Source organism: Trifolium pratense, linkage group LG3, assembly GCF_020283565.1.
Source record: "Trifolium pratense cultivar HEN17-A07 linkage group LG3, ARS_RC_1.1, whole genome shotgun sequence".
Taxonomy (NCBI): Eukaryota; Viridiplantae; Streptophyta; class Magnoliopsida; order Fabales; family Fabaceae; genus Trifolium; species Trifolium pratense.
This window is the reverse complement of record NC_060061.1, coordinates 8110233-8128481: the sequence shown is the minus strand read 5'-3', so window position 1 is coordinate 8128481 and position 18249 is coordinate 8110233. Positions and strand designations below refer to the sequence as shown.

The 18249-nt window shown below is 30.5% G+C and overlaps 2 protein-coding genes across 4 annotated transcripts; one reads left to right on the top strand and one right to left on the bottom strand.

Moving 5' to 3' along the window:
- Window positions 1–4300: 4300 nt before the first annotated feature.
- LOC123913762 (cellulose synthase A catalytic subunit 2 [UDP-forming]-like) lies at window positions 4301–10761 on the bottom strand. Of its 2 annotated transcripts, XM_045964610.1 has the most exons (14): window positions 10177–10761; window positions 9228–9423; window positions 8915–9141; window positions 8692–8794; window positions 8424–8601; window positions 8067–8333; window positions 7616–7961; window positions 7223–7360; window positions 6901–7026; window positions 6603–6815; window positions 6208–6508; window positions 5911–6107; window positions 5453–5803; window positions 4301–5364 (listed from the first exon to the last, which is right to left on the bottom strand). In XM_045964610.1, the coding sequence occupies exons 1-14, from the start codon at window positions 10255–10257 to the stop codon at window positions 4777–4779; spliced, it is 3312 nt and encodes a 1103-aa protein (XP_045820566.1). In that variant the 5' UTR covers window positions 10258–10761; the 3' UTR covers window positions 4301–4776. The 2 variants fall into 2 exon arrangements, with proteins under 2 accessions (XP_045820566.1, XP_045820565.1); XM_045964609.1 differs by having other exon boundaries at window positions 8424–8794; window positions 10177–10715.
- A 4794-nt stretch (window positions 10762–15555) lies between these two features.
- LOC123913161 lies at window positions 15556–17595 on the top strand. Of its 2 annotated transcripts, none has more exons than XM_045963772.1 (4): window positions 15556–16867; window positions 16949–17033; window positions 17127–17259; window positions 17347–17595. In XM_045963772.1, exons 1-4 carry the CDS (start codon window positions 16852–16854, stop codon window positions 17503–17505), a joined length of 393 nt encoding a protein of 130 aa, XP_045819728.1. In that variant the 5' UTR covers window positions 15556–16851; the 3' UTR covers window positions 17506–17595. The 2 variants fall into 2 exon arrangements, 1 of the variants encoding a protein (XP_045819728.1); XR_006811585.1 differs by having other exon boundaries at window positions 16643–16867; window positions 16966–17033; window positions 17347–17498.
- Window positions 17596–18249: the final 654 nt, after the last annotated feature.

The window sequence follows — 18249 nt, the reverse complement described above, 5'->3', positions numbered from 1 at the left end:
CAGGCATTAGTCAATTTTATTGATATTTTAGGGGTTAGTTTAAAGTAAAATTGATTTTTTTTTGTTCAAAACTGATATTTTTAGTGCATAATGAGATTTTTGTTTAAAACTAAAATTTTTGTACAAGCTTTATAAATTTTCTGGCTCTGCCACTTTGTCCGGCCTAACAATTTTGACATTTCTACCTGTTAACTTAGAATTTGTAGACGAAATATTTAATTTTTTTTATTTGGGGAAAATTAGAATATATCTTGTATTCACATTTCACACGTTTAAAAAAAAATGCAGATTTTCATATATTATAAAATAGCATAGTTTGAGACATTTTTTTTTTTTATAAAAAAAGACATGCAATATATGAGACGGATATAGTATACTGTATATATTAATTTTTTTGATAAAATAATATATAAATTGTGTATTTCAAAATTTATAAATTTTCTTCAATAAATCAAGTCTTTGGAATTTTGTTATGATCGTTGAATTCCTAACTCAACCTTGGTAAGAATTGAAGCAAGAAGCTGAATAATAGAGTTATATATCATACGTATTTGTACTATATGAATTTGAGTTGACCTCTAAAGTCATGGAAATGGAATAAGGGTATATTGATTATCTTGTGTGGAAAATGGAACGCACCTTGATAGATATAGGTAGAAGAAATTCTTGGTCATTTTTTTTTTCTTGTATCATTTTATCAAGAATGAGTCCAAATTTCAAATCGTGGAAAATTTCAACTTCTGTTCAGGTTGTTTTTAGTAAAGAAAATTAAGCAAAATGCTATTTTCCATTTAATAAAGTCAAGAATAAAATTTTTAAAACAAAATTTAAGAGTATAATTGCCTTATAAAATGTACCAAAAAGTTTCTAATTAATGGGAGTATTTTTTGTTTTCTTTGACATGATGTATTGAAAAAGAAAAAATTATGGATAAGTGGGAAGGGTTGAAATAAAGTGATACAAATTGTCAGGTTTTGGTTGTCTGAATCTGTATTTGACTAAGTAAGCTTAAATATATTTTGATTAATAAAATCAATTAATTTCTTAATCAATTAATGGACCTTTTGTACTTTCTCTTTCACACAAGCTTTTCCTCGAGATTAAGGAACATTTAACTTGTACAAAGCCAAAACAACTTTTGTGTACGTGAAAGCAAAGCAATCCATTATACTATCACGTCACGATTGCTCTTGATCAGGTCTTTTTCCAGTTGAACTATAGGCACCTTTGAGGATCTTCAATAATAAGCAATTCATTTTGAGTTGAATAATCACTTTAAACTTTACCAACCAAGGGCCCTTATATATACAATATACATGTTCTATTCAGTTTAATTGAGAATGAACATAAGAAATATTCCATCTACTACATTCTTTCATTTTAAGTATACGGCACATAGTGAAACATCGGAATGACAAAAAAAAAACTCGTATCTGTCGCGGATATCTGTGGATAAAATTTGTTACGAGTAGTTTTCGGGAGTTTAGCTCAGTTGGTAGGGACATCGCACTATATGTGCAAGAGACCATGTTCGAACCCAGGACACTCCCCTTATTCATCTTTAAGGTGGATTTTCTAACCACTAGACTACTTGACCAAAACAAAAAAAAATATTCGTTACGAGTATGATATGTGGATAGCTGAATGGATTTCCATAAGTAAAATAAACAGATATTTTAACTATTCATTACTTAATGAATACGAATTTTATTGGAAGTCTTGCATACCTTATTATTACTGGACTTGATCGGTGCCTTACTAGGCATGACAATAAAACCCATACTCGTGGGTATCCGCCCAAACCCTACCCGTTTTGACGGGGAAAACCCGAGTTGACTGGATTTAGGTTCGGGTTTGGGTTTTCCCCGATTTCAAAAGATGGGTTTGGGGCGGGTAATGGGCACATTGATACCCACTCTGAACCCGTCCACGAACCCGCCCCACTTACACTAAAATTAGATTTTACCTATTTTACATTAGAAACCCTTCAACAATCTCTTAAATTACATTCATATGTTTATATTTATTTTTAGTTTGAGTATTAAACAAACAATTTTCTCTATTTTTTCTTTATTTAAAAAAATATTGTTGAAACAAAATAATTTTGGACATTTAACTTCTTTTTTTGATAAAAAAAATACTAAAATACAATTCAAATTTATGTGGAAAGATGCGTAACGGGGATACCCGAACTCCGATGGGGATATCCGATCCCCGTTGGGTATGGGTTTGGGGTTATACATTTTATCCCCACTCGAAATTGGGATGAGTTTGGGGAGGGCAATATCCGTCCCCGCCCCGCCCCATTGCCATGCCTATGCCTTACTATTACTAGACTTCTATTGTACTACTTTGGTTAGAACTTAGAAGTTTGTTGTTTCTCTCACTACATATAAGACAAATGTACTCTGTACTCTGGTATGTTTGAGAAACCCAGTTTGAGTTTGCAAACCCTTTATTTTATTTCATAAACGCATCAAGTACATTAAGATTGATTTTCACTACATACATCATCACCTTCAACATGACATCAATACTTTGTTGTTTGTTTGTTTCTCCTAGTAGATTGTTGACAGTTGACTTGTTCGCGAAAATACATTCTATTAAATATTTTTGTTTTTTAATTGACAAACTTTGATACTTCATTCATGTTAATGAATTGTGAGTTTAGTTTATTATAATTAGGTCAATAATATTCTAGTCTTTTTATGTTTTACTACATATTTTCTCTATTTGTATTGGCAACTTTTGCTATTTACATTATTGCAAGGTTGAAACAACTTAATGTCAGAATTGACCCCCAAACCAGATTAAACTGATGGTGGAAAAAAAAAAAACTCTTGTATTGATAACTCAGCATCAAAAGAATTGGCGATACCCGTATTGAAAGCAAAACATACCAAAAGTTGCTGCAATACTGTCTCTGAAAATCCCACCACAATAATCTTAAAAGCATTAGCTACATGAATATTGAAAGAGAAATTCTTCAAAATGATAAACTCTTGCAGATAAAAGGTTGTACCTTTAGTGGAATTACCATGGAAGTTGGAAGTACTGTATTAGAGTAGCTCATTGCCATTATTTTTTTCAATACAACCTTAAATAAAATACTATTAGCATTAGGATTATGTTATAGATTCTTGTTTTCTTTTTTACTACTTTTTATGTTATTCTTTTGGAAGCAAATGTCTAAGAACCAAATGTTAGTTGGTTCAGTGGTGATTAGCGCCGAACTTGGTATGGATGACCACAATTTGATCCACGCAATTGCATTTGGGAGGGGACTGAAACCACTTGATGTCAGAATTCGGCCTGAACTCTGGACTACTATGGGCCCCTTCCCCTAGGAACCAGAGGGTGAAAAAAAAAAAGTCTAGACCTCTTGGGCCTAACATACGGTCCATCATCCTTTGTTTTGTTTTTTTTTTTCTTTCTAAAATATTATGTTCTTTTTATCATACTAATGCATTATTGTTTTATATTTTTGTGAACTTAAAAATTAATTAACTGAAGGGACTTTGTTCAATTCCAATGGAACCAATGTAATGTTGGTGTATTTTTCTTGCATCTGGTATGCAAGGATGAGATATTTCTTCTTTCTTATTATTAGTCACCCTTCTAGTTCTAACTACAACTCTAAATGCATATAGGTAGGGATGTTTCTTAGTCACTTTTTGACCAAGATGGAGAAGAATATAGCTTAAAGTACAATGTTCAGAATAGCAAACAGATACTATAATTAATTGTCATATAGGGGTAGTAGATTATACAAATCATGTGCATATATTCTGCATTAGCACCACCAAATTAGTTAACCATTGAAAAGATTTGGATTCTTTCCTTATATTTTAGGTAGCCTAAATTAGCAAGCCAAATTATGGCAGAAGATATGAGCTTGAAATTAGCAAATAATCAAGTTTCTACTTTTTAAACTCAACTCATGAAAGAAAATTTTGCCATCAATTTTAATCCTACCTGGCTCAAATGATTAGTCTTTACAGTTACACATAGTAAAGACTACCTGCCTAGCTGACTCAATGATTAGTTTTTACAGTTACACACAATAATCCTACCTCGACTAAAAAAGATTAGTTTTTACAGTTCCACACACAAAAATACCCAATTTACACACAAAAAAGCTCAACAAATCTAGTGAAGTGATAAATTTCATAAGTCTCAATAAGCCTTTAATGCATGCAACATATATATGTAGGAAAAGGTTCCACAATATAGCAACATCACAAGTTTCTCGTGGCAACATAGTTCCATAAAGTTTGAAGAAAGGAACATAAAGAACATGTGAGGAACAAGAATATCCATAGCTGATGGTATTACAAATGAGGAAGAAATCTCATGTCACAAAGGTTTAAACAAAAAACCATACCTTAAAACATGACCACTAATTCTTGAGACTGTTGGTCCCTCTGTTTTGAAGAGGGAATAACTTATATATATCATTCAATGCCTCTTTCTTATATAAGAATACATGAAATAAACAACTAGAAAAAGAGAATAACAACAACACTTGAAAATCACAGAAAATATAATCAAAGAATAAATGGAAAAAAAAACCTCTATTACAGGTAACAATGTGTCAAACTCCCTCCTCCTTCCTTCCTTTTCCTTTCTTTCCTCTGTATCTACACACCCGAAAAATACAACTTCCATCCAAAAATTCGTGCAATAACTTTTTGTTCTTTGCGATGTGATGTGAAGCGTGCCATATTCAATACATTGATTGCTTCTTCAAAAACACCTCATTCAGCTTTTATTTATTCATGTATCATCACAATTCAATCCACAAATTTCTAAGACAGGACCATCTCTTGACACAAAAGGGTTCACTCTAACCCATAAGAGAGTTAAGATAGAAGCTAGAAGGATTGACCACACCAATACGATGGTAGGCATCCTATCTTGTTTCCCAAGCAAACCCTTGAGGAATGGATAAAGATGTATGATGACCCAAAGGGCGAAGAATAATCTACCGAATAGAGGTCCCCATGAGTCATAACCATTATTGATAGCATCGGAGACACCGACAATCACACCAACGATATTCATGATCAATAATGTCATTGGAGGGATTAACAGTGTGGTCCACTTGAAGATGTAGAGCTCCGAGAACTCTCCATCATCGGCTGCTTTTGATGTAACGGTGAAGTTTGTGTCAACACCAGCTAAAACCTTGAGTAAACCTTGGAAAAGGGCAAAAAGATGTGACGAAGCACCTCCAATCACCCAAAATTGTTCATTCCTCCACCAATCATCTATTCCAACACCACCCCATTGCATCTCAAGGATACCGGTTGCAGCAATGGATATGAAGAGGGCCATGAACACAAGACTTGCATAGTTGCTTATCTGAATAGTAGATGAAAAATAAAATGTTATGTTAATAGCCATGTCTACTATTCTTCAAATATTAGATCAACAATAAGCATAAGCTTACCTCAGGAACAATAAATTTTCCAGTGAGAAGACATATGGCCGGTAGAGTACAATAGGTGATCAATGGAAGGGAAGTCCATGGATATACGACTGAATTTATGTAGGAAAATCGTTCCAAAAACTTCAATCCACCACCATACCCGTACCAGATTGGACAATGTTTGCTGAAAAAGATCTCAACGGAACCAAGAGCCCAACGAAGAACTTGATGTAGACGATCTGAAAGATTGATGGGTGCTGACCCCTTGAATGCAGGTCGCTTAGGGATGCAATACACAGACCGCCAACCATGGCAGTGCATTTTGAATCCAGTCAAGATATCTTCTGTCACCGAACCATAGATCCATCCAACCTGGTTCAATCCAATAATTGTGAGCACAAGGAAGAAATATCAGAAAATGAATTGAAAACTAGTCTTCAAAAAGAATTATTAAAAAAAGTACTTCTTTTGATGCTTACCTCTTTTCCCCAGTCGGTTTTGTCTTCATAACCGCAACTGATAACTTGAATGGCTTCTTTTAAAAGCGACGCAGGACTCACTCCTTGTGGAATTCCACCATCATCCAAAAGTGTAGAGGCTACAAACACTGGAGATTGTCCAAACCTCTTCTCCAATTTCAATTGAGTCAAATTGGGTGGTTTCTCAACGATGGCTCCTGAAGCAGAACATAGTTAGCATTTAATGTCATCTACCAAATTTTCTCGTATAAAGTTTTTTCATAAAGTAAGGACAGCTAATTGATCCAAAATTCTAACCTTCGTTCCCAGCATTCCCTGCGTTCCCTGAGTTCCCTGCCTCAATATTTTCAAGTGCGTGTATCTGCTTTGATGCTTCGCTGTGCTTCACCTTCTTCTTTTTATCTTTCTTATTGTTGAGATTCTTTTTCTTTCTAGAGCCACAGCACCAGCAGCACCATTTTGGCAAACAGTTGCAGGTTTTGCTTGGGGCCTTCTTCTTGACAGGTGCATCATATCCATAAAGCGCATACCTTCTGAAGACACATCCAGTTCCGACATAAATCGGACCTTGTAATCCATCCAATCCTTTCATGTTTATCTGTTTTCAATTAGGAAGTAAACTTGTCATGATAAAGGGCAGAAAGAAAAAGGAAAACTAATAAAAGCAAAGAATCAAGGAAGCAAAAACTTACATCAAAAAATACAACATTTCTGTTTGAGTATCTATCATGTCTATCAATTCCATCAAATCTTTGAGGAAATTGTACATAGCAGATCTTCTTCCCAAGTTGAGGGTCCATCATAAAACACATGGCTTCTCTAAGTGCTTTGCTATTGTTAATGTAGTGATCACAATCAACATTCAGAATATATGGTGCATTTGTGATAATTGCCGACGCCCGTACCTTCAAATATACAAAAACATGTCATTGAAGGCAATGGATCATCACCAGTTTGCACCTGAACCAATATAAGTAATTTGAGACTTACCAGAGAATTCATAGCACCAGCCTTTTTGTGGTGATCAAACCCTGGCCTTTTTTCACGAGAAACATAAACCAAGCGAGGTAACTCATTTCCCTCAACATCACGAACACCATCGTGACCAAGGAAGACCTGTAAAACACAAAGACACAAAATATCATTTCTAACTCGTAGGTGATGTCGTGAAAATGGAGAGGTTAGGATTGGGAGGGGGATGAAAAATCGTAACGAGGATTGTAACGTGCGGATCGTATGGTCCAACCTAAATTACAAAATTATACATATAGATATACATATGCATGAAAATCTTATCTACATATCTTCTTACCTGAATCATGCCGGGATGATCCCTCACATCATTTCCAGGCCATGGTGTCCCATCTTGCATGGTCCATCCATCCTCAGGAACCTTTTGTGCTGTTGCCACCAGACTGTTGATCCTCACCTTAAATTCTTCATAATCTCTCTACAACAACCAAAGAGACAAAAGTCATTAACAATGTCAGTGTCAAATGTTACATTCTTGGTTATCAAGGACAACAACTAAAACTTTTTCCCACTATATGGGGCTGGTTGCATGGATCAAACAACTCCATAATGTACTATCGTGAATCATATCTAATGATATACCATTTATATCCAAAATTCAAACCACCTAAGTCAACTATATACGAAGAAAATCATACAAAGAGGAAAAAGTGGAAGCAGAGAAAATAGAAACCTTCATTGCTCTCCTTTCCCTAACAAATGCCGGGTGGACTTTATTTTTCAGATAATCCATCTTCTGCCCGAAATACCATTCAGGGGCACGGGGCTCAATATTATATTTCTTAACAAACGGAACCCATTTCCTTGCAAATTCAGATGTTTCAGAAAGTCCTTCAAAAGTGAGCATGGCAGCACCATCATCAGAGACATAGCAAGCAACTTTATCGACCGGGTAATCAACAGCAAGGATAGATAGAACAGTGTTTGCTGTAATCAGTGGAGGTTCTTTCATAGGATCAACAGTACTCACAAAGACGTCCACACTTGACAATCCAGATGGTTTCCCTTCTTTCTCATACCTGCAACCAAGTAAGAATCCAACATTGAGTAACAGAATCAAGATATACTATAAATGCCAAATTGAGATACTAAAACCACCAGATATGATAGGTAGGCTCAATTACCTCAGCGATAGACGGTCAAGGTATGTTTCTCGCGTTATCGGGTACCATTTTGGAAATTGATCCATTATCCAAGATACAGCAAACCATATTTCACAGATGACTGATGTCAGCCACAAGCCATATGCATCGTTAACTGGGTGGAGAATTCTATAATGAAAAAAAAGCCCGAGGATTACAAGACGGAGAACTATAATAATCCTGTACGGATTTATCTTGCTTGAAGGGACAGGTAGTTTCCGAGAAAGTGGCTGTCTTCCTTCGTCCATCCTGAAATAATATATTAATAAAAAGATATTAATAAACAAAGCAAAAATCATATCTCAGAAAATTAATGAAATATAATTGCTTCTTTCTTACATGGGCAAATCAGGGTCGTCCAGGTCATAACTTCCATCATTGCTATCCCCTTCGTGTTTCACCACCTGAAGTTTGTCACTCTGCCTTTTCTTCCATTCCTCCATTCGGTCTTTCCAAGCTACACTTCCATATCCATATACTGCAATGTCTTTCTTGGGAACCATCGGTCTTGGTTGCACTATGGCAAAAGAAGCACAAATGTGAGACAATATATAAAGATAGTACGAAACGTGAAAAAATGCAATATAAACAATTATACAAGACTTACATGGAGTAGATGGATCAGTATAAGGCATGGGATGGACTCGGTTTCCATGATTCATATATGGTGGAACAATTAAAGCATGTCTATCAGAAGATATCTCAGGATCCTATAAATAAAGAAGATCCAACAGTGTTATATAAAGGATTAATGTTGCTGCCGGCGGCGCTGAGTAATGCAATAAATGAGTGAAAATCAGACATGTCAAAAGCGGAATTCAAAGATATACCTCCTCCCCATAAGTCAGGAGCGGGATTTCAGAATTGAGAGGAGGTGATCCATGTTCTGAATTTGCGCCAGATATATTGGTATTAGAACCACGGCCGGTGTTAAGGCGCCCAGAAAACACTGAATCTGGATGTTGTGGCTGGCCAAAATCATCAAGATCATAATCAAACTCATTGTCTATGTCGTCAATACCATCCTCTTCTTCATCACCTTCGACCCTTGGACTACCTGCAGTTCATTGATTAGTAAGATTAGATAAGAGAATGTCAACAACGAAGTCAACGAGAAGAATACAGAATTGATCTTGATCTCACCTTTGAGGCGTTTGTATCTGGTCTTGCACTGAGGGCAGGCTTGATTCCCTTCTTTTCGCTCGTACTCGTAACAAGGCCGACAAACAGGGAAAGCACACTCATTGCAAGCAACAAAGGGCTCCCCATCCACAGTAACCTCAATCTCATCTCCACAAATCTGACATATCTGTCCACTCAGTTCACGAACCGACTTAATCTGGAAAGAACCAAACCAAGAAATAGAGAGGTTAATGAAATTTGCACCTGATTTACAATATTTTGTGAATTAATAATGATCTAACTTGTCATTAAGATTCCTTATTAATAGAATCATTTCCTTCCCAATGAAAAAGGTTACAAATCCAAGTTACTAAAAAATGAAGGCAAGGGAAAGAGACAAATCTATAAATCTAATTGACATTCACAAAGTTAAATCATAATCACAAGTAACCTATAAATCAACATCAAATCTTCCCAAAAGTGACAATATCATTAGTAATTACTCCAATTTAACAAGTCAACCAATCTAAAACGCACATAATCTGCAAAAACGCTTATGCATTGTAAATCATCAAACACACTCAACATGAGTCAAACCCCCCACAACTTTACCTCAATCAAGCAAATCTGAAGTCAATTACACATAGAAACCAAAAGTAAGAACTCAAATTGAAGCTCAAAATCCAGTTTTTTTTCCACATCCACTGAAATCACAAAATCTAAAATTTGCAAAATCTGAAGAAACCCTTCAACAAATTAATAAAAGGGGTAGTAGAAAACAACAATAAACCCATCTAACTTGCATCAAAATGCAAAATTGATTGAAAAAATCCACCACCGACAGAGAGAGAAAATTTCAGAAAATAAAATAAAAAACAAAGATGAACAATTTATATGTAGAAAGAACTGAACATATAATTGGAGGTAAATTAAAAACCCTACAAATTAAGAAAGAGAAAAAAAAAAGTACCCTTCCATTTTCTTCGGCATTGATAAGCACAAACTCATTCCTGTTGTGAGAACCAGCAATGAGTCTACCACCGGTATGCATCACTGACACTCACAACTCAAGAACACTTGTACTACTTAGTTACTCTTTCTTCTTCAAATCAAAAAACCCCAGTAACTTAATTCACATAAAGATCCAATTTTTGCATTGTTGAACAAAAACCCATAAATATAAACGGATCCAAAATTAAACCCCTTTTTTGTAATTGATAATTGAAACTAAAAAAAAAATGTTTTTTTTTTCGGGGAAGATAAGAAAAGTGTGTGTGTTGAAAGAGTTGAATGTTGGGTGATTTTGATTTGATTCTTTAAGAAGGCAATAACCACCGTCTTGGTCTGGTCCTAATAGCAATGTTTAGAGAGAGAATAGGGTAGTGTTTGTGTGTGTGTGTGTGTGTGGAAATGAAGACGCGTAAGAAAGAAGGAGATTGAAGAAGGGAGAGAGAGAAGAGACAGAGAGACAGAGAGAGAGAGAGAGAGAGAGAGAGAGTTTAAAGCAATGAATGAGAGAAAGATGGGATTATTAAATAAATATGAAAATTATGACAGAAAATTAAGTAAATTAATAATTAATTAATTAAATGTTTTTTGTATATGTGGAAATTAATGAATTTTGTTTGTAGTTTGTGGGAGTGAGAGTTAGTAAAGAGTGAGGTGAGAGGTGGGACCTAGGTTGTGATGGTGGTGGCATTGGCTGTTCCTCCACTGGACTTTGTTTGCTCAATAATCAAAATAAGGAAATTTTCTATTTTTTCTTTTGTTGGTATGTTAATATTTTTTTAATTTTGGTAACTATATAATTGATGAAAATATCTTTGGATTTTGATTATAAATTGAGGTATTCTTACGCGCAAATGTGGAAATTAATGATCTTTTGAAGTAGATTGAAATATATTTAAGGGATGGACTTCTTTCAGTATATGTTTTTAGTCGGATAATTAAGAGATATAAACATTTATTTGTGTCAATATTGTTGATTCGGTAGAGGACTTTAGTTGACTACCTTTTGTAAGATTTCTTCTCTAAATCTCAATTTTTTATTCACAAAACTCTAACTCAAAATTTTACTTAAGAGATCATAATACAATTTAGTGTAATTAATTTAATGTTTGAGCGTTTGTCAAAAAAAAAATTTAATGTTTGAGGGTGTCTAATACTAAATATGAATACATTTTTTAGTTAAAATTGGACATTAATTCTCCAAATCTTAATACTATACATTTGAGGCTTATTTTCTAAGCTCTCATTTATTGTTCATTTTCAAATGCTTTGCTCACATTCATCCTCACACAACCATATTAAAAGCATACTTTAAAAAGGAAATATTTCAAATTCAAATAATAAAATTCCAAACATACAATTATAATTATAATTAGTATAATATAAATGAAATATAATAAATAAATCACAAATATATAACACATAAATAAATAAATTATATTATAAAATATTATATATTAAATTTCGTGAATAATCGATATTCAAAGTCAATTTATTTTTTTAATAAATTTAAGTAATAATTAACCAAATTTGTTTAAATATTATAAAAATATAACCAAGTTTAAATTAATAATATATATTTATATTTCAAATAAAGTACATATTTATGAAAGATTATGGAAGAAAAAAATTTATTCACAAATTTTTTTTTCATGATTTTTTTTTCTAATAAAAAACGAATTTAAATACTAATTTTCATATTTAAATTATTATTTTATTATTATTTCAAAAGAAAATAATTTTTAAATCGAAATTATTATTTGAAAATAATTTGTACATTAATAGCATTAAATTGACTTCAATATTTCGAGATTTTTGGCTTTTTTTGGCTTGCTTAGAAAGTTGTTATAATTTTACTACCTAAATTAAAATTTTCATTGTTGTCAAATTTTGCTTATAATAAAGTCATTGTTTGTGTCTTGATTCAAATTCAAATTTCGTATCACAGATTTATTCAATATATAAAAGGTAGTATAAATCATGTGCATAGAACATTCCTAAAATATAATATTATATGTTGATTTATTTTTATTAGGGTAATTTAAAAGGAAACATTTAATTTCAAGTGATTGATATTGAAAAAATAAAGAAAAAAATTAAAAACATATTCTAAAAATTGTAGTCGGTTTATATATTTTATATAAATAAATTATTTGTTAAATTATTTTTATAATTAAAAGTAATAATCACGAAATTATTTAAAAATTATAATAATTTTTTCAAAGTTAATTTTAGTATTGCATTATAAGCATTTAATTTTCATGAGATTTTTTGCTTCTTTCTAATGTTTGTGTGTTAAATATTAAATTTTCTATAAAAAATCATAAGATGACATTCACCAAAAAAGGAATCAATATATTTGTTATTAATCGGTTTAATTACATATTATGGATAAAGTTACTTATATACCCATGTTTTTCCCTATATAAATGGTCTTTGGTTGAACATTCAAATCACACATTTTCCATCTCTTTTCTCTTTAGCTATTTTCTTTGTATTATTTTCAATTTTTCTATTTTCAATTTTTCTATTATCGATATTCTTCTTAATCTATATATTCATCATTCTTTTCACTTTTTGCAGATGTGGAACCCAAAAGAAGAATATAAGTGATATGTGAACTAGGGTTAAGTGATTGTTAATCATAATATATGAGTTTTAAGTGATTGTTAATCTTTCTCACAAGTATGAATGTAAATTAATTTTAAAGGTGTATTGTGTATTTTTTTTATATATAGAAAAGATGTAATATTTCTACCGTAAATATTATTTTACAGCTTAAGCAATGTGTTGCTTTGGTTTGAAAGATTATGTTATTGCTTTAGTATAATTAACTTTCATCTTTTTATTTATTATGATTTTTCTTTAAGAGTCTCATACATATATATCATAAGAAAAATTATAAAACGATGTTGTCATGAAAATGTGTTGTGTATATATAATAAACTATAAAATATTTTATATGAATTTTCATGTTATAAAATGAATTTGTTTTTTTTTTTAATGAATTGAAATAAATAAGCGAAATAAAATTTAAAATATTTTATAGGAATTCTCATACAGGATGTAACAAAGTAAAAAAAATATATTGAATTGAAACAAATTATATTTTATATGAATTCAAACTAATTTATAAAAATAAATAAATTTTAAATATTTTATATGAATTTTCGTGCAATATATGTAACAAAGTAATGTTAAATAAAATTAAATAAATAAACGAATTTAATTATAAAAATATATAATATTAAATGTTTTCTTTGTTAATTTTTTTATAATTGAATGAATTTTTATTTTTCTCATACATAAATAACATTAAATTGATTCCATGAAATTATTGAATTCCATTTTTTGATCCGAAATTATTGGCTTCCTTTAATAGATTGAATATTGAATTTAATGAATAGATCCATCCCGCAGCAAAATATAACACAGAGGAAAGGCAGTAGAAGACAACAATGTTCACAACACGTTAAAAACAAAATATTTTCTGTCAACCTGTGCAATCGGTTACCCGGTAAAGAAAGAAAAGAATTTTAAGTTTCAATGCTCCATACGTATGACTTTCACTAAAAAAAGTCAAACATAACATTGCGTTTAATTTGCATACTTAAAAAAGAAATAATTCAAATTGTTATTATCACAAATTTGTTTTCCAATAATTTGAAAACTTGAATAAATTAATTATTTTTGGTTGCAGGAATTTTTTTAACAAAATACAAGTTTAATTTTTTGTGCTTTTTTTTAAAATATGTTTTTATTTTAAACAAAAATTATTATAGTAAGGAAATAAAATGAATGAATTTATTTGTTGTTGTTGTATATATATATATATATACATATATATAATCCTTTATGGTAAAATAAAATATGATTGTACCATATTAATTTTTTTTCCTATTTTGAAAATGTAGTATCCCGTCCAATGATCGACTATTTAAGGGGATCAATTCTACCGTTCACTTGTGGGGGTCAATTTAAAATTAGAGTTTTTTTTTTTTTCTCCGAGAGGAATCAAACCTGAGCCCTTTGAGATGGGCACACTTCAAAGTCTCTAGCCAACATCATTATGTGAGTTTGTACTATATTAATTAATATTACTAAAGAAATACCGGAAACATTTATAATTTATGTGCAATTTTTTTATAATTTAGATATGATTTATATTTACTACCGGAAACCATCAACTACACACGCTTAAGATACCGTGCAAAGTTATTTTCTTAAATAAATTATTTTTTTTGTATAAAAGAAATTTCATTAATACCGGTAAAAAAATCTTTTATATAGAAAATAGAAATTTTAACATCATCACAAACTAAATGCATACTCACCATCATCTCTTTTGATATTTACTAGACCAATAAGAAAAAAATTCTAAATAAAAAATCAACAATGAATTAGTAGCAATCATTTGTGTATAATTTAATTTTTACAACGTCTATAATCAACAATGAATTATCTGTACTTTTCGTTTAAAACTTGAGGTTGACACAAAATCATTTGTTGGAGTTTTGAATTAGCACAAAAGAATAGTATGATATATGTCTATATACAACTATACTACCAAAAATTATACAACCACACTTTTTAGTACAATATACAAACTCGAAATAATTCATTCATGTTACTAACTCGACTCATCTTAAATTTTGAATTATTATAATCTTAATCTTAATCTTAATCTTAATACTATACATTTGAGGCTTATTTTCTAAGCCTCATTTAATGCAAATTTTCAAATGCTTTGCTCACATTCATCCTCACATATTTGTATTTATTGCTCAATTTCAAATGTTTTGCTCACAATCATCCTACAATATTTGTATTGAATATAGATATTTTAAAAAGGAAATATGTTAACTAATTTTTTTTCCGAGATTTGTCACAGCATCTGTATTATGACCGAGATTTGTCACTAATTGTAGGATATACTATAAAACAGGAATATATGAGATTGCTCACTAATAATATGTAGTTTTTTTTTTTCCGGAAATTGTTATTAATTATTTATATAATTTTTTTTTACACAAAAAATTCAAATAATCAAATATATAATAATATAATAATATATAAAAAGGAATTGATTATTTACATTCAATACAAATTGATATTGATAGGCATAATTTTTTTTTTCGGCAATTGATTATTCTATATATTGACATTCATATATTTGTCCATTTAATTTAATTTAATTTTTTTTTTCCGGAAATTTGTCACAACATCTGTATTATATTGATAGACATAATATATAGTTTTTTTTTCGGAAATTGTTATTAATTATTTATATAATTTTTTTTTACACAAAAAATTCAAATAATCAAATATATAATAATAATAATATATAAAAAGGGAATTGATTATTTACATTCAATACAAATTGATATTGATCGGCAAATATGTAATTATGTTTATAAAAAGTAATATTAATGTGGTGATCCTATTTCATAGCAATCAAAGCTGTCAAATTGTGGCACAATAGTATTAAAAAGGAAATATGTGGGGAAGATTGTTGCTTATAGTTTTTATGCTTTTTTTTTTTGGATCGCAAATATGTGGGGATGGTATGGATAAAGTCATTGTTTGTGTCTTGATTCAAATCATGTGCATAAAACATTCCTAAATTTTTATTAGGGTAATTTAAAAGGAAACATTTAATTTGACCAAATTACTCATATGTCCTTTTTTCACTATATATAGGACCTTAATCTCAACCCTAAAACTCATCATTTCTCAATTCTCTTCTCTTTAGTTATAGTTATATCTCTTTGTTTATTTTCATTGTTTTTTATTTACTTGAATTTTTAAGAAAATGCCTCCAAAATATAATTATATTTCTGAAATTTCTCCATCCAAAGAAACATGGAATGTATTGGTTAGAATTGTTCGCATGTGGTTTGTTAAAGATATGAATAGAGATGTGCTGCCATATTCTTTAGAAATGGTTTTGATGGATAAGAAGGTTTATTCACATCTTGATTTTCAATTTATTTTTTAAATTTTTTAAGCAATCATATCTAATTTTTTTTTTTTGTGTGTATTCTAGGGTGAAAAGATCCATGCAACAGTTCGAAGAACATTAATTTACAAATATGAAAAGGAACTCACTGAGGGCCATGTGTATTCCATAAGCAACTTTAGTGTTGCCACTAATGTGGGATCATATAGAACCACCAATCATGCCTATAAAATTAATTTTCAATTTGGAACTAAAATCAAAAAATTTGATGACAAGTTGATACCTGCTAATATATACATGATCAGTGAACCTCATAAGATTTTTAATGATAACTATGATACCGATTATTTGATAGGTTTGTCTATAATATATACTTAGCATAAAATTAAATAAACTTTCGTTTGTCTATAAAACTAAGACTTTCGTTTGTCAATTATTTATTTATTTTTTTAATAAATAAATAATGTAAAGTACTCCAAATTTTTAACCCAATACATCAAGTTTTTTTCTTTTATTTTTATTTATATTTTGGGATGGAGAGAGTAACTTATTAATCTTTATGTTTTGTTTAGTTATCGATTTAAGTGTATTCTACGTGGCCATTATGTGGACAAGCTGATTAATTTTTTAAAGTCTGATGCATCCGACAGTACATGTGTTGTATTGCTTTTTGGAAGGATGAATTTTTGGAAAGGTATCACATAACCCTCACCGTGTAATTTTAATAAGGCTTCGATGCTTAAACAAAATTCAACATAACTAAATTATAATTCAGGTATACCTACTGTTCAGAATTTCGGACAATATACAAGGGTGTTATTCAATCCAAATATTGATGCCGCTGCAGAATTGAAGCAAAGGTTTATAGTTTTCTCCTATTTACAGTATATACACGGAGTAGTTTGGAATGCATTTTATGTTCACTTAATAAAATATGTCTTTTATATCTATAGAATGCTGGACAGAACAATTTCTAAGCCTCATTCGATATATGCAATAAATGAAACTACAAAAGCACATGTATTGGATCAGTGGGTGTACAAAACAATTAGACATACTCTATCAACCCTTGGTTTATGTGCAATGGTAACCATTACTGATATTGATTTGTTTGTCTATTTTCATTTTAGATTTATGAAGTTGTACCTAAGTTGTCACAATTAAATATTGCAGGGGTCGGTGTACGCTATATTGGGCAAAGTAGAACATTTGGAACCTAACTGCGATTGGTGGTATTTATCCTGTGTATGCAATACCAAAGTGATTCCTTATGATAATATGTATTATTGGAGAACATGCAGTAGACGTGTTTTAATTGTTAGTCAAGGGTAAACATTTATTTTTTAAAATTTATATCAAAAGAAAATGTGTTTATTTATGGGTCATTCTAATATATCTAATGAAAGCATATATTAAGTTTAATTTAATAGTACTTTATGCTCATAAAATACAAAAATTTTAATATGAGATGTGTGAGCTCATGTAGCACAAATCCGTTATTACTTTAAATGAGATTCACCGTTTGATGATATATTTTTGTTAATGGTGTCAATAAATCGTAAGTTTGATTTCCTAAAATTTGACCATTAGTTTAGATATCACGAAAAGAAATTATATGAGTTATTTGATTTTCTAAAAATCGACCATTATTTTTTATCATGCGTTTTTTGTTACTCTATTCATCATAATTTTTATTTATGTTGTAAACAAAAATAAGTAAATTTTTAAAGGTTTGCCCCCGTGCTTGGCACGGGTATCATACTAGTTGTGAGAATTTAGCTCATTTTACAATATGTTAATATTGTTAACTAATTTGCATTGAAAATTAAGAATGTGTCGGGAGATTCTTTTTGGTTTGTTTTTAGATGAGAAATAAATATAATAAAATAAAGTGGTTGTTAAATTTCGTCGGCAGAAGGTTTTATTTACTATTATATGTAAGAAAGTGAGCTTTATTTGGAGTTTGTGGTAAAATAGGAAAACCAGAATTTAATTTAAGTCTCTCTTTAGTATTAAATTTATTATTATTTTATTTAATTTTGTCTCTTCACTGGGTCCAGCACAGACAGGGTTTAA